Source organism: Rhipicephalus sanguineus, chromosome 5 (assembly GCF_013339695.2).
Source record: "Rhipicephalus sanguineus isolate Rsan-2018 chromosome 5, BIME_Rsan_1.4, whole genome shotgun sequence".
NCBI lineage: Eukaryota > Metazoa > Arthropoda > Arachnida > Ixodida > Ixodidae > Rhipicephalus > Rhipicephalus sanguineus.
In genome coordinates, this window is record NC_051180.1 from 66,881,711 (window position 1) to 66,898,626 (window position 16,916).

At 46.4% G+C, this 16,916-nt stretch overlaps 1 protein-coding gene across 7 annotated transcripts in view; it reads right to left on the reverse strand.

The window, feature by feature from the left end:
* LOC119393715 (uncharacterized) overlaps nt 1–16,358 on the reverse strand; it is a 180,773-nt gene extending 164,415 nt beyond the window's left edge. For 2 of the 7 annotated variants that reach the window (XR_007416365.1, XM_037660835.2), the window contains exon 1: nt 15,932–16,318. Coding sequence is in view for 6 of the 7 variants with exons in the window: in XM_037660835.2 (XP_037516763.1) it covers nt 15,932–16,049 (118 nt within the window). In the remaining variant the exon portion in view is untranslated. Of the gene's footprint in view, nt 1–15,931 lie in introns of all 7 variants that reach the window. The other 5 variants (XM_037662010.2, XM_049416327.1, XM_049416324.1 and 2 more) reach the window with 5 other exon arrangements.
* Between the last annotated feature and the right edge of the window lie 558 nt (nt 16,359–16,916).

Below are 16,916 nucleotides of genomic sequence, written 5' to 3' on the forward strand. Positions count from 1 at the left end.
GCTGCAACGGCGGTGTCTTTTGTTGGCCCTAGCAGCGTCGGTGCAAACGGCTGAACTCAACAAAAGCGACCATATCTCTCCTATACGCGGTCCTGAAAGAGAGAGAGAGAGTACTAAGCGAAAGTTCATTTCACCGTTGATGCTTTGCTTCTGCGATGAAGGACAACCCACAAGTCCGAAATTGAATGAGAGCGGGCTGCAACAACGCCGCCTTGTGGCTAATGTGAACGCTTGCGTACGCACGCAGCCATCAAAACATCATTACAGCGTTCTGCCCACGCGCCGTTCAGGGCCTACCATTTTATAACGAACGCGGGGGTTTTGTGATCGCCAGACAATGAAAAAATCTAGTTTTAGCGGTAGACAAAAATTTTCCTCGCTTCTCGTTGGTCTAGGTTAGGGTTAGCCAAACGATTATTTGGGTAGTACAATACGTGTGCAGCCGACCGTGAAGCACTAAAACGGTCGATGCGCAGTGAAGCGGAAAGCCGAGTTTTCGATTTTCTAAGCGTATCCGGTGAAATACACGGGTCGTTGCATATACGTTACCACGGCAGATACGGAAATGCGAAAAATTACGACGTTATGGAAGGACGTCGGCACCACAACCCTTTTACACTTGTTAACGGATTCGTTTCAAATGCGGGTTATTTTATTGAGGAAAGGCCGCGCCTGGCTTTACTTGCTTGGTATATGCTTCCTTATCTGCCCACCCGTAGCCTTGCTGACACGGTCTAAGGCCCGCTCGTCAGGAGGTGGTGGGGAAAATACGACGGGGAGGAAGACTCTTAAACCGGAAGGAGGTGTGTCATGCGGAAAAGCACGAACGCGCCGAGTGGTTAGGCAGTGGGAGAACGCAGACGGTGAGGCGATTGCTAGCAAAAGAGACCTCTGAGCTCACTGAAGCAAATAAAATGAAATTCAATACACAAACACGATGTTGCGCTTCAGCAGTGTGACGCTCTTCCAGAGACCTTTTATGAGCCTGAAGAGTAAGGATGGTTTTACCGCATAAAGGAATAGTATCTCATTTGAAAAGTTAAGCAATCTCACAATATGAAAGACCTAATTTCACATGAAACGAGAATGTGTCAAAACGGTTGGAAACTATTGATGCCCTATGACATTTTTCGTTTTTTTTTTTTTGCAAAACACTGGTCGCAGTGGCTCATTGTAGTCATTTTGAGCGTGTATACAGTGCTCAATCTCCCTCGTTTTTCCTCTTTCTATTTGCCGTATCCGTTTATCATGGTGGCGAAACGCACTCTCGTCTGATTGGTCGCCTTGTATTTTTTCTCCTTGTCTCTGTCTTTCGTTTTTGCTATCTGGAAGCTATATTTGTGCCTTTTTCTGGGAAGACTGAGACTAGGATATTCGTCTCGAAAACGCGAGACGGAGAGCTGGACGTGAGTTTGAATGGCAATGGCCTAAGCGACATCAGTCAGGATCAACGGCCGACAAAACGCAAACGTATATACTCTCGCAGATGGCTCAAGTGCCACAGTCAGTCGCACTCAGTCGCAGCAGCCACACTCGGAGCACACAGTTTGGCTCCAGCTACATTGTACTAATGCAAGGCAGTTAGCGGCAAGCAGCGCTAAAAGGGCCGTCACTGACCTCTTGTCTCAACGTCTACTATATACAGCAGCTTTCGGTGCCGCCTGATCGGTCCTTGCCTCTGGGCAAGCGTATCGAGCGCGGTTCTCTGGCAGTTCAAAACACGGCGGTGAAGGGATGAGGAGGAAGCGGAGGAGGAGTGTGAGTATCGCACACGAGCGTATAGCGCCTGCGGCGAAGGCGTCCCAGTCGCGACTGTCTGGCGGGCAGGATGCACACATCAGCGGAATTAATGGGGCGGACGACAACTTCGAAGAGGGGGCCGAGATCAGATAGAAAGGGAGAGGGGGACACGAGGAGAAGTCTAGCGGAGGTTGCCGCTGCAGACACCGGAATCGGCAGCAAAGAGACGGGCCACTCGCCATGGGAGTGGCTAACGGCTCTTGATGTCCCGACGGCGTGTTTATACAGGCTGATGCGAAGCTTCGCTGCCGCAAGCAGATATCGATACAGCAGGGCCCCACAAGCCGCCCGCGCTGTCGACTCCGTGTATTAGATCAGCCGGGGCGCTAATTTCGTTAGTATCGTGTTGCGAGGGCGGCAGGGGTCTAATGTCCGGCGGGTCTGCACTGTGCTTCGCAATGCTGGCACAGCAGCCAAGCGGCTCACGAGGGCAGGAAGTTGAACGATCGACCATCTGTCGGCTGCTTTAGTTCGAAAGAGGCGACATCTTCAAGAATCGATAGCGTTGAGGGATGTTTCCGTTTGCGAAATAGATCGTACAAGCTATGTATCGTTCGATATTCTGGTAAGCAGTGTAATATCTGCCCTAGCTACTTGCATGGCACGCTACGTCATGTACTGGATAATTATTATGGCATAAACACTATTCCGGCAATCGTATACAAAGCACGTGAAGCGACAGACACACAATTCCACACATCCGTGATAAAGCTATACACAAATATTAGTTATCTGTGTAGCTCCAGAGCGTCAGCAAAGATTTAGTCACCCATAATGCTAAACGGGTGTTTTTCCTCGGGCCCACGACGTACCCAAGCTACAATGTCAAGTCCCGTTGCAATTGCAGTGCCGCCTTCAAAGGCTTTTTTTTTTTACACAACTAGCGGTTGAAGTCATACTGAACGTGTTGCGAGTTATGAAGAGCTTTACATCTCAAGAGTAATCTGTTTTGCACCCGTCCATTCTTTAAGCTTGTCTTACTGAAATTTTGGCCACACCATAAGCAGAAAGAAGAACTAACTTCCTGTAACTTCAATTCAAATAAAATTACGTCAGCTGTACAAACTTCTTTCGTACCTTCTCACTTTTATTTGGCCCTGCTACGAATTGCGAGATCGTAGGCGGCAAGCCTTTTCTCTATTTGTAAAACGGCGCGCTTCAGAAGAAACGTGCTGTGTACGCCCACCGTCCTATCGTGTTCTCCAATACAACTTAAAACTTCTCTCGATTTTCGCCTAAACGTTTGCTTATGTGTACTGCTGGATTCTCCGGCGCTTTTGATGTTCTTATGCAACCAATTATCTCTGTAAAATCTTCGGAGTACAAGATGGAGTCTTATTATATGTAGTGGGACCTAAGTTTCGTAACTGGCGTGGCAGCCTACTCGACTACGCTCCAGGTGCCTTACTCTTCAGTAATACATAGATCAAAAGATCAAAGGATCAAGTCTCGTGTGATGCCGCAAATGTATACGGCAAGTATTTCCATCCTTTCATGTTGAGGTTCACGACCTCACAAATTTCTATAGGAAGTGGATGCTTATATAATATGGCTCCTTCTTCATCGTAAATGTTAAGAAAAGCAGCAAGGCAATGGTTAGAGGAATTCATGGAAAGAAACAAGCGCAAAGCTGCGCATAGTCACTCCAAACTTTTCCCGTCTGCAGACCGTCGTGCAGCAAGTCAACGAATGGAAAGGTTTGCGTAAACCTTGTCCTGTAACGCAAGTAATGAAACTTGAAAATTCAGTTAGAAACTACGAATCACATGTCTACATACTAGCATCATATATTATACAACGGAGTGCCGGGTCCGTTACGTCAGCACAGCTGTGAGTAATGTGTGCTTCGAAATGAATATATCGGGGACGAAATTCGCCCGAATTAAGAAACGCTACTACACCTGTAAGTTTTTGAACGTGCGGGTTAAGAAGCTGCCAGGAACGTGAGTGAGCAGCACCTGCTCCTAAACAGAAAAAAAAAGAAAAGGAACGAATGATTAAGTTGCACCTGCCGTGCTCTTCGAATGGAAAAACTAGGCGTAATAAATCTTTTCCCTAATTACGCAAACCTATAAAGACACGAACAGGAGGCTAAACGGGCACCGGCGAAGATAAAGTGCTGCCTACGTGTCTCGTTAGACGGAACAAGGGAAAAAAATAAAAGAAAGGTCAAAAATCACGGTTTCAGCCACGCCATAAAAATCGAAGTAATTAGTCAAGCGCCGTGCTAACGCCATCTATTCTGGCACCAGCCCTGCTCCTCCGTTCTCCCGCAGCGACGGCGTCCTAGCAAGAGAAAAAAAAAAAGCCTGGCTCTGACAAGAAATTGGTGTCAACGAAATAATTTATGCCCGGCTTCCATTTGCACCCCCCAACGTGCGGCGTCAATAGCACACCGGCTACGTTTCGAAAATCTTTTTTTTATCCCCTTCTCCTCGCCTTCGATATTAAAGTTCAATTCTTTCCAGCTTCTGTCCTGTCCTTGTATCTTCGTCTTTCTTTCCGATTTACCCGAGAAGCCGAATCATCGAACGAGCTCGCATTTTTGTTTCACAACTTGCCCGTCTCTCTCCCGAGGAAAAAAAAAAGAAAAAGACGAGGAGGAGGGTTCGAATCCCTCTTTCGCTGCAGGGTCTCGGATCGTCGTCTCTTTACTGCAGTCGAGTCGTTCCGATTTTTCTTTTCATTCTCTCTTACTGTTACTCGGCTCTTCTTCCTGCCTCGTCCTGCAGCTACGTTCGATGTTCGCATCGAACGCAGTGGTTCTTTATGGCTTTTCATCGGGCGGCGCTGCTGTTTGCGTTCGCAGGAACGTGAGATTGCGTCGTCAAGAATCCATTTAAGATATCCGCCGAAGGTCGGGGCGAGGAAGAGAAGGGGCGGGGGCGGGGTGGGGGGTGCGGGCGTCGGGGCAATGAGGCGGAAAAATAATTTGCGACGAAGGGTAAATGACAGCGTGCGCCTTCCCGAGGAAGCGCTGAGCGCATTTCGAAGCTGAAAATCTGCGCTGCTCGCGCAGTAGCAGCAAAAAGATGCCCTCTCCACCCCCAGCCCTCCCTGCCTCTGCCACACTAGTTGGAGTAAAGCTGAATGTCTTCGAGAAGCCAGGGGACGGGACTAGGGATGCATCCCCTCGCTGCTGTTGAGGCTTAATAGGGGTGTAAGCGAATGAAAGTTTGAAACGAGCGGGAAGCGTTTTTTGGAGCATGCGTCATTTTGTCTTTGCCCGTGCCTTTCAATTTTTTTTTATTTTTGAACCTTCACTCTCTGCGTCGTATAGTTCTGAATAATGCTTGATTCGTTTGAAGAAAAAAAATGATGGTAAAGCTCGCAGGAGTAATATTATTTAGATGCCGGGAAAATTTATGATGGTGGAGAAAGCAATGAGGCGTACCAATGTTTCGCGACTCATCCAGCAAAAAAAAAAGTGAAGGAAAAGACTCAGCAAGAAAAGGTAAGTGCTATTAGGCACGCTAAAAACTCGCGGTCAGAAATACAAATTTTTATTTTACTTTTGTTCTTTATGAAAGCGATGGCTTAATCAAATTTCTTAAGGTTTTTTTATATATGCATTCGAGCCAAAGAGGGCTTAATTTACACGTCCTTTTTGGAATTGATTGATCAAACTTCTTAGAACTCACTGGGTCTTTACGACAAACCAACGACTCTCGCGTACGTTCGACAAACCGACTCCGTTCGGGGGTGCGATTTTCTCACATGCCTTTATATGAAAAGAGAAACGTTGCTTTGGATAACATCGTCAGCAATCTAATAAAAAACTGAAATAGTATATAATTTTACACGACTTCACACAAGAAAATTTTGTAGAGTGTACAAACTCATGTTATTAGGAAGAGCATGATGTGTCCCGATTGAACAAGTCACCGCATAAAGGTGCTTAGCGTTCAAGGTGATGCGCTGATAAGCTTGAGAACTCATTTTCGATCGCAGTCACGACGGCCACACTTCGGTGGAGGCAAAATGCAAAAGTATGCTTTGACTTCGGTTTAGGTGAACGCTCGAAAACCCCTGCTGGTCAAATTTAATCCAGAGTTTCATATTACCGTGTGTCACGTAATAATAATAATAATAATAATAATAATAATAATAATAATAATAATAATAATAATAATAATAATAATAATAATAATAATAATAATAATAATAATAATAATAATAATAGTGGGGTTTAATTTCCAAAAACCGCGACATGATTCTGAGATACGCCGTCGTGGAGGTTTCCAGAAAGTCGTGTATATTGTGTAATGCATGTCGTGTATATTATGTAATGAAATGGCAGTGTAAGCAAAAGTGTAGGAATATTATGTAGGAATGCCATGGTATCAATTTCATTGAGAGCCTGCGTTCGCCAGATATGCCCGGATCAACAGAAACATCGATAAAAGAGCAAAGCGTAGTTTACAGAAAAATAAAAGAAGAAAGGAGAAAAAGGAGTAACGCAAAATCTACCTCGAAAGGTTTTTCCGTGTTCCTGGGACACATCCTGCTCTGTTCACCCGAGGAAAAAAGCCTGTCACTGTGTGCATCTAGATACAGGACCCTGAAAACAAGAGCGAAGAATGCGCCAATACGCGTATAACGGAAGAGCCCGTTCGGGTGGCAGACAACAATGGATGCAGATATACAGGAGAAAGAGAAATAAACACTGTCGTGGGCAAAACGCGCGAAAGAAGACAAAAGATCTGCAAAGATAGAGGGTATACACCTTCCAACGGCAAGTTCAATCCGTATACCACGAGAAGACAGAAAAAGGGATATACTATGCTCTAGCCAGACCGAAGATAAAGGAGCCATAGTCGACGCCGCGGGCATTCTTTTTTCCGCCCTGTAGCAGTTCCTGAACAAGAGTACTATAAAAAGTTCCCGGCCGTGCATTATTCATCCAGGTTTTCTCTTGGCTCACCGCAATCACCGGTGCCAAGGAACTGCGTAGACCCGCGTGAGTGCGATTTTCCATTGCCTCGCGAGCCGCACTCCTGTAACCCAGGGTGACGGAAGCCCATAGCACGTCGCAGCATAGGAGACTCTTTGGTCTCCATACTTCAGCTTTGAGCGCGAGCAAGATCTTCTAGAAGAGTGTATCGATCAATGCAGACGCTGTCTTCCTGTTTTTGTACTTTCGGTTTCGACGACGTTCACTCAGGTTCCGTTTCTGTACACGCCTTCAAAAGCGCACGTAATACGAACATCGGGTACGCACGCTTGCACGTGAGCGATGACGCCCGGGTCTTGATCCTCGGCTCGTTGGGAGCGAAGAGCCTCGGCTTTCTTCGTACACGTGAGACGCTTGTACCCGCGGCGTATTGGATGATGAAGTGGCGCCGACTCCTTTCAGCTTCGGACGTGACGTATAGAGAACTAGCTTGATGCATGTACGGGCGATTTTACGTGCGATCTGCAGGCGATCTGCATGATGCACTGACGATCAGCCGGAGCACAGAAAGATTACGTCAATGGTTAGCACAAAACCTACAAGGCAAATTATTATTGTTAGCGCCTTGATCTATCTGATGGTTTGTCGGCTGTCCGCTCGTGTTTCAGAACATCCGTGCTCAGGATCATTGTGTAAGAGACCCCACACTACATCTGGTTCTCTGGCACTTCGTCGCTTGAGTGTACTGTCTGTTCAACATATCTGTCTCGATAATATATGTCGCGTTTGATGTCCTGCGCCCCTCTCAGTGTGCCCCCTCACTATGCACCCCCCTCAGTAAGACGTAATTGTAGCATGAATTGTGAAGGTCGATCGACACGGTAAAACGATATGCCTATAAGTAAGCAGGTAGCCGAATATAGATGAGGTAAGAAGTAGAGAAACGCTGACATTATGTAAGCTGTGTATGGTAAGGTAATAACGGAGTAGACATACTAGGCATTCTGTCATGTAATAACGCACAAAGATCGTATCCATACCGGAGCCGCAAGCTATAGCAGTCAAGTAAGGCATGCCGGTATCGCGTATCGCAAGTTTCTGCGTAAATTAAGGATTAGCCATTGCAAGGATGACGTCACTAACGTCACCCTCGATGCTTTGCGTAACGCCTGCTCAGCCTTACTTATGCAGGCGACAACCTTCGCTTTAAACAGATGCATGCGACTTAAGAGATAACATGTCTGTCATGACGCTAGACGCCCACGGACCGTGCATAATCTAGGTTACCGCTCGCCGGTATCTAAGAAAGAAACAAAGAACTAGAATGTATATGACCTGTTCGAAGCAACTTCACGAAAAAGATAAGCTGCTCCACGTAGAATGAATTATCCACGTGTTCTCTACTGCACTGCAAATAGAGTCAAGAGTGCTGTTTTTGTGCGCTACCCGACTACTATATGTGTTATGGTATCATAATATTCGGCGCAGTCTTCAGCGTAATGAAGGTTCCAATAGCGGGACGTTTGTTGGACGAACAAGTTCAGCGGAGCTGCTGTTCTCATTGCAGAAGTGCTTCATTGCTTTCATAACGTTATTGCTGCTTATGATACGAGAAAAAGAAAAGGCGTACTGGACGTGTCTGAATGACTGTCACGCTAGGAAGCAAACAAAGGCAGCTGGGACATCGAACGTTTCAAAACGAGATAAACATGAAGGCACATATAGTAAATTCTTTATTCCTGTTTACTTAATACTCATTTGGAAATGGACATCGACAATGAACGACAGCGAGTGTACGTGCCCTAATGACGTGTCCAAGAGACTGCGTCGTGCACATTCGGTAGTCATCACGACATTCGGCTATTATCCCGATCACGACATGCTGCCACACGCGACGCTCACCCACCCCCCTCCCCCATTTCGCCTTCCGCAGTTTAATGCGCATGAATAGAGGTTGCGAACAGCCACGCACTTAAAAAGAGACCAGCGTATAACGTGTTTTGTACGAGATATGTGAACCTTAGCGAAACCGAGACCGAAGCTTTGATCACTAACCTTGAGATCACATTTCAATACTATCTGTCTGTGGCATAGACTTATATTCTCACCTTCTCTCCGTATACCCTCACTGCTAGATACTGTTAACTTCATTGGCGATATACCGCTAAGTATGCCTTAAGAATTGACAGTGCTAGGACAGGGAGGAGTCACTTCAACAATATGGGCCCCATCTAGTGCGCTGCCAGTTCTTACGCCACGTCCGACCTGCTAGCCAAATTTAAGCTAATGCACAAATATGCACAGTTTAGGCGTCACATTCAAGTGAAGGACGGACAAAGCTTTCCCGCTTCGCGTTATATTACCTATCGACTATAAGATCTGTGCAACCATAAAACCGTGCATGTGTTCTAATACACACAGATGCGCATGCATGTCGGTGTCAAATGTAGCGTAATCAAATAGAGGCAGCAGTGAATTTATTTGAAGGCAGCTACGTAGATAGCCTTCGCGCCCGCATAAGTTTTCTTGGATGGTGCAGCTTAGTTCTTTAATCTTTTTTTGGTGACAACGTAAAGATATCCGTCACAAAGAAGAGGTGCGTTACCATTTTAAATCAAATAAAGGAACTCTGCTTCCGCTAGCGCAATTTTTCACAGAGGCAGTTGTCATGGCTCTGAGCTACAACTCGGCTTCTGTCATATACAAGAAATCTAGTCGGACACAGGTTTCTTGTGTATAATGGTGTATAGCGCCATAATTTATGTGAAGTTATCCTTCGCTACAGCTATATGCAGTGCAATCGATATCAGAGGCAATTTAAAGAAGACAACCAGGTGAATTAGAGATGCCCTAAGATAAATAAGAGGTCCACTTTTAAAACATGAAATTGGACCACATTGTATACAAAAATATTTGGCATTCTACTTACCTCATTTCAAGTTCGTTCTTATGACAAACGCTGTCTATTTCGGAAGTATATAACTGCTTCGAGTTATTGATCGTTACGGTTGTCGCGACTAGAAGCACTCGCTATCTTATGCTTGTTATATGACTGAATAGCAGGATGGTATGAGGCCGTAGGGAACGACCGGCTATTTCAGTCGGAGTGAGCCGAAAAACAATATGATATTCGTTATTAAATTCGCAGGCCCCATTTCGCTGGCATCGAGGTCAGAATTCTGGCTGTGGAACTTTCTTTTTTTCATTTACCTGTGTTTCTCTCCTCGAATCCGATTACATAGAATGTTTTCTCTGCATATTGATTAACTCTATTCTCAACGAAGACACAAGCAAGTTCTCTGCTTCCGTATTGGCGCAAGAAAGTAAGTTACCACTGGTGTACAACATGGCATTCTGCATATATCAGTGCCCAAAAAATTAGATTTATTTCTTTTCCTTCGTGGACGCACTGCATTTGAGTGCAGAAAGTGAGGCGATGTCTCATCTACGGGGGCCTCCAGCGACTGCGTTCGATATTCGTAATAACGTCCCATTCTTATCAGATCCACCACCGGACACCTAGTTACAGAGAACGTTTCAACTAGAATCACACAGCGTAGCTGCATTCGCACGCAGCAGCAAGAGACTTTGACGAGATTGGAAGCCAATGGAGAAATTCATATCTTTTCGGGCAGGTCTCCGCTATTAATCGGGTTCCTTATCGTCTTTCTTTCCGCAGGGAGTAAGCTCATTACTTTTTCTGGAAGAAGAAAGAGATGAATAGATGACGTAATACGATGGAAACCAAAACGATGTGCCGATCAGCATGTTGGCTTGGCCCGTCTGTGGAAGCAAACTGTGCGGAAGATAAATGGACGATATAACCAAGGAAAGATGCACACAGTGTAATGAATACTCCGCTCGAGAGTCAACAGCGCTTTAATGTAGCAAGCAGCTTCATTGATTACAAAAACGGGCTTATCACAAGACATATTAAAGAACGAGGTTATGTCAACACAGACACAACGATTTTGCTCCGTTTTTTTTTTTTTTCTGTCGGTATTTCACCGGACGTAATTGTACGGCGCTGCTGGGTGGGTGTTCACAGAAGATAAAACACAAGAGAAGTACAATACACTACTTCAGAAGCGATGAAATATAACGCAGATGCAGAGAGAGGAAGAAATAAGGAAATGAGATCAAAACGCTGGCCACACTATTATGAGAGAGCTATGAGAAGTTTGCAGGGGTCAAGATATCTGAACGCCCTTGTTGCTCAATATACAAAAAATAATTATGGTGGCTAAAACATATTCCCTATGTACTGCAAAACGAAAGATAGCGGCGGCGATCCAGCTGTCATTACGTCTAGCGAAAGCCGGGACCTCCTTAAGTTCCCGGGATTATTCTCCCCATTTTCGGCAGCTTTAGCTTTCTTTCTATTGTCCTGATATCTGCACCAATATTTAACTCTTTTTGATGGGCAATGTTTTTTTTTTTTGCTTCTGTCTGTCGACCTTCGGCTTCATCCTCTTGATTGTCCATAAGCTTTCAGATCTACGTACTAACTGCCCTTCATGGAAGCTCCCTCGCTGCTCTACGAACATCAAAAGCCCGCTCCGCCCGCCTCGTCTCTGCTCCCTTCCTTCGCCAAGAACCCGGTCCTCGGAGGGTAGAGCTGTCCCCGACGACAAGGTACGGACCAGGCGCTGCCGTTGACAGCTCATGGTTTTCCGTATTACGAGGCTCCGGTGACGAGACAAATGGACGGCGCGCGTTCATTTGCATAATATTCGATTGCGGGTCGAAAGGGCCGTGTCGTGTCGCCCTCGGAGAGTCAAAAAAAAAGAGAAGCTGAAGGAAGAGATGGACGAGTGTGTTGAAGCAAAAAAAGAAAAGCAAGCGATAACAGACGTGCAACAGAGATATACCCGTACGAAAAGTAAAACGGGTTCTCCCCAGCCACGCCGTTCATCGCGGCCCAAATTGTTCCTTCATTGTCTGGGCGAACAAAACGGGAGCTGACAGGCTCCGGTTTGGGTTCTTTTCTCGCGGTGCATTGTTTCATGGACGGATGGTATAAAGGAAACTCTGGGAACTACGAAGTAGGAAGAAGAAGAAGATAGCAGGGCGGCAGGGGAAGCAACCAGAAACTGCCGGTTTCTTAAGTTGTTTCCATTTTGAGATTGTTAACCTCGCTGTTGGTTTGTTCTTTAACATGTTCCGTACTGTCTCTCGCGTCGTTCAAAGAAACGAGCTTTGCCGGTCTGTTCTACAACATGGTACCTAAGAGATAATGGAAAGGACTTCGGGCGATAGTTAGCAATGCTTGTTGGTTCGAAGTCGTTGATCCAAGCAGCGCAAGAAACGTGACAGAGAACAGGAGCACACGAAATATATGAACGGATCGTACTTCAGGCGTTGTGGTGACTCTCAAGTTATGGGCACTATCCTATTCCGGTGCTTGGACAAATTTCTTTCTGACGTCGGGCGTATCCTTCATTTAAATTTACGGAGACAGTGCAACGCCTGCGTGCATAGGGATAAAGTTCTCCAACGATTTTATTTTTGTACCGCATACGGCAGTCGCATTGTCGTTTGTCAAATAGAGAAAATATATACCACCTCTTTGGCGTGTTGTGCCGTCAACACTGTAACTGCTATGTTCATGGAAGATGTCTAGTCCGTTGCTCACTTGTAAAGGTAAGTCGCTTTCAATTTTTCGGCTGAACATTTTTAAATTTTTTTTTACCGCATAGACGGACAATTCAGCTGCCGGCGATTTCATGGTGTCTCCACGACAGAGGATGGCCTGGCAGTGTGCAAAATTTTCAGTTACCCATCAAATATCCGTATATTGAATGTGATAGCTCTTGTCGCGTATATCCGATTTAGAGCTCCATTTTCTTTTATTTAATTTTACGCCCTCTCGGAAACTAGGGTACACAAAGCCCCGTTCGCGCCTGGACGTTGATTGATTGGCTCTTCTGCGCGTTTTAAAGTACAGTGGTAAAGCTCTGCGCATGTCCTGCTCTCGATTTAGACAAAAAAATAGAGAAATAAGGCGTGAACGGCCAATAATTGCAGAATTGTAAGAGCACGTGGCTGAAGTTAGGCGACTGACTTCTGATACCTTGATGCCAACTCGGCTTGCGGGATCAAGCGGAGTTGCATGAAAGGAATTAGTAACGCGACTTATCTGAAGACGTCGCTGTTTCTGCCTATGCGCCAAACTAAAGATAATGCTCAAGATATCTGCCCAGGTCTATTGAAGCGAACTCGCCAAGAAATGTGGTCATTTTGAATCAGACGCTATAGGTGCATGAGGCAAGCCCAGATTAAGCGCGAAAGTTACCTACAACATCTAAAATGCAGGCCATGGTCGCCCCGCTTTCGTCATTATTTTAACAAGCGTTCGCGTACCTGCCTTATAGTTATGCTCCTTGCACATCTTGGATAGTGGTAAAGTCTTGTAATACTTCCTGCAACACCTATGCCTCGCTTTTTAATCAGTGTGTAATGTCGTGGACTCCACGCAACGAACCCAGTATTCAATATTTATCACTCCCGGCGTTTCATAGTCGTACAGGTTCGGCGTCATTACAAGAATCAACGCCGTGCCGTGGATACTTTATATCGCAATAGATCGTCTTATAAGGCTGAAAAAAAAAAAAAAAACATAATGCGGGAAGTTTGCACTAAGTCGTGGAAAGCATGGCACAGCGAGGCTGGTTGGTCCTCAGGTCTTTTGGCTAACGCTGGTTACTTTCCTTCTCTCCCTTTCTCTCTCTCTCTCTCTGTGTATTTATTTCTCTCTTTTATTTCATTCTCTGTCTTTCTCATTCTTTCTATGCTTTCTCTCTCCCCTCCTATTTTCCCCACCTCCCCATCCTCATTTCCCTTTCCCGCCCACTTCTTATACTTTACTACGCAAGGCTGTGCTACGTTCTGCTTGCGTGCCCGAGTAGCGGAGTGGTTACGACGCTCTCCTTTCGATCGTGAGTATATATACGCCAATTTTCATTTTAAGTGGACCAGCGGTGAGTAGTGGGATTTGGCCAATTTCTGTGGCACATGCCCGTTAATGATGACGAAAATGTTTTTGTGGTCATCCGTTTTACCTCGAGTTTTAACAGCTTGGCTGGTAAAAAAATCCACAGAACGTATTCGTCTTCTTCTGTGCACTTTTTTATGCTTACCTTTATTCATAGCATGCGCTTTTTTTTCTTTTTTTTTCTTCCTCCATGATTTGCAGTCACGGCCTCGCGCTCATCTAATGAGCGTTGTCAAGTGAGCCGAAAACGAAAGAAGTTTAGCAGCTTTATGCGAATGATTATGAGATACGCTGTATAGGGGGGGGGGGGGGCGGAACTGGAACGAATTTAAGACCCCGGGTATCTTTAATGTGCGCCTAAATTAAAACACACAGGCGTTGTTTTCAACCTCATCAACCAAAATGTCATCTCAGCTGGTTAAGTCTTCTACAAATACCAATATATTCGTCTAATTTAACAAGCGTTCCGCGCTTGAAATACTGGAACGCATCTTGCTCACAAAACTAGGCGTTAACAAGCCCCCCGGAGACACGGTGGTGCTGCATAGGCGACTCCGAAAGTAAGGAACGGTACCCGTGGCGCCCTCTACACGTTCCTAACACGCAGTCTCTCACAGACGCTCATAAGCGATTACGGGCCGTCAATGCACTGGTGTGTCCAAATGGAGTACAAAAGTGCTTACATTGGAATCACTGCCTCGTTCGAAGTCAACCTGACCGACGCGCCAAACATAAAACCAGGGCTTAAATGGTGGCATGCTCAGTTAACAGAGAACATGCGAACACTGAAAACCACTCGTAAAAATTCCAGCGCTTAACTAGGCAGCAGCTCAGATGCGAAACAAGGAAATAATTAGGTTCCTAATGATGTCTGCATGCTGGACCCTAACCGCTTGCTGCCATCCAGTAAGGAAGAGCGAAAGCGTATAGAAAAATGTTCCGGCACTATTGGAGTCGTGCCGTCGGGTAGTGCGCCTGTTTGTTCCGTTTAATTTTTTTAATATTTCAGCCTTAGAAAGGGCTTATCTAAGAAGTTTCACTAATAAACGACTCTTCTGTGCATATGAAACGAGCTTCCACGATTTAGCTGCATTAGGTGCTGTTTGTGAAGACAGGGTCACGTGCTTGTCTCTTCTTGACTTTGCTTTTTGTCTTTGCTAAGTTGGTACGCCAAACGTGCGAAAGGAATAAGCACGAAGAAACTCTTTCTGTTGAGCTAGAAAGCTATGACTGCAATAACAAATAGGCACAAACCAGAAAAGAAAACGCGGGCAGATAACGCGCGTCCTGTCATTTCTTTCTTGTTTGCCTCGCCAATTCGCACATTCGTTACCAATGACTGAACTGCTGCCCACTGAACATCACGATTTTGCAATGGCAAATAAACTAAAACCGAAATTCCTAATTAGGCGTTTGTAGCTTGGTGAACCGAAAGCGTGCAAAAAATAAGCATATGCCAGTAGCTTGTCTATGTGCTCGAATTAGTTATTTTTTCTCTCCTTCAGTGCACCGTTTGAAATTAAAGAATTACGCTTGCTATACTAGCGGAGTAGAAAGCGCCTTATCGCTTGTCTTATGTTATGCTCCTGCGGAATGTACTGAGCACATTTTACAGCGATCAGTGGGGAAATAATGTTTTAGGATGAAATGACCCGAACAATGCACAAGTGCCTGCGTGAACATGAGACCGATACACCTGGCTTGAACAACGACCACCTACGAGTGCTCACAAAAAGTTGTCGCGCAAGAATAGTTCCTAACAGCAAATTCCAGCCAATCCTGATGCTCAACATATTACTCGTGAATTGAATGCAGCGTGCAAACGACAAATTGCCCTTTCGAACGCTTTCCAAAACTTTCTGAATGCAGCAACCCCGTTCGCATCCTCCAGACACAGCTGCGTCCGGAAAACCCGAACAAAACAACAAGATGTCACAAGACGCAACGTGCGCAGTATGTCAGAATTAACGGAAAACACCCGAACCTCATGAATGTAGACAAAACATGCGCGCAGCTAAGTCTTGCGCAAAATCGCATTTCAGATTCCATCAAAGTACGCCGCGCTACGTCGGTTGTGTCTTTTTACCGTCGCAATTCCACACCGCTTCCTATGTATGAGTAGCGACGCGCATCGCCTACTTGAACTTCGTCAAAATAAAAAATATCGTTTGCGTTTTTACACTAAGACATAGCAGCAAGTAAATGACAGGCGCATGGCTGCAAAGTGGACGCGAAGTGCTCACCCGGACTGATGAGAAGCAGCGTGGCGCACACGAGGAGGGCCGCCCAATATCCGACTCCCGGTATCGGTCGCATGTTGACAACAACGTCCCTCGAAGGAGGTGGCTCAGACCCCTTCATCACCACAGTTCGTGCCGATCGTGTTGTGCCAAGTCCGAAGCATTGTGTGGCGCTTTTTAAATTACTGCTATCACGCACGTGGTGACCCGGGGCAAACAAAGAAAAAACAAAAGTAAGTGCTTTCGCAGCTCTTCCTGTTTCCAGCGGAAGCTCTCTCCTCTCTCCGCCCGCGTCTCGCCTACGTCTCGACGTCGTCAACAACACGATGCCTTGCAGTCAAGCCCGCTAGGGATAGCGGAACACCTGTGATCGCAGAGACTGCTACTGACGGTGGTGCTGCGGCGGCGGCAGGTTCGGCAAGACCGCCGGCGCGCGCGGCGTTCTCAACGTGCCGAACGGAGCCGTGTGCCGCCCCCATCGGCTGAGCGGCGGCGCGCGCCTCTGTGAGCGCCCGCCCGCCCGAAATAGTCACCGCGAGCCTCTTCCCCCGCATTTACCCTTCGCTCCCTCTCTTCTCTCTTTCTCTCCTCCGGCTCTACCTTTCCGTGCCCATTTTCCCCCTCGCCCTTCACAGACCCTTTCCAGAGGGGCTCTCCCAATTCTCCCTACGTTTCCGGCATTCCTGGGACAGAGGCTCCGCCTGCGAAAGCCGGGTCGAAACGTAACAGCAACGACGCATCAACTCCGAGATCCAAAACTTGGCGCGTACCGATCTCGGGGCTCACGTTCGATCTTTCTCTCCGGGTTCTCCAGGAGCCTTCGGCACCCGCTTCTCTCCATTTCGTTAGTTTTCTCGTTGTCGTCAACGTTCCCTCATTTCAGCTCCGGAACTTCGTTTGTCCGCTTGCGCGAGCCCGCGATCCTGCCTTTTTTCTGTTTGCCCGCAGTTCCATTAGCCTAGACTGCGGTCTCTTCGTCGGCCCCTTT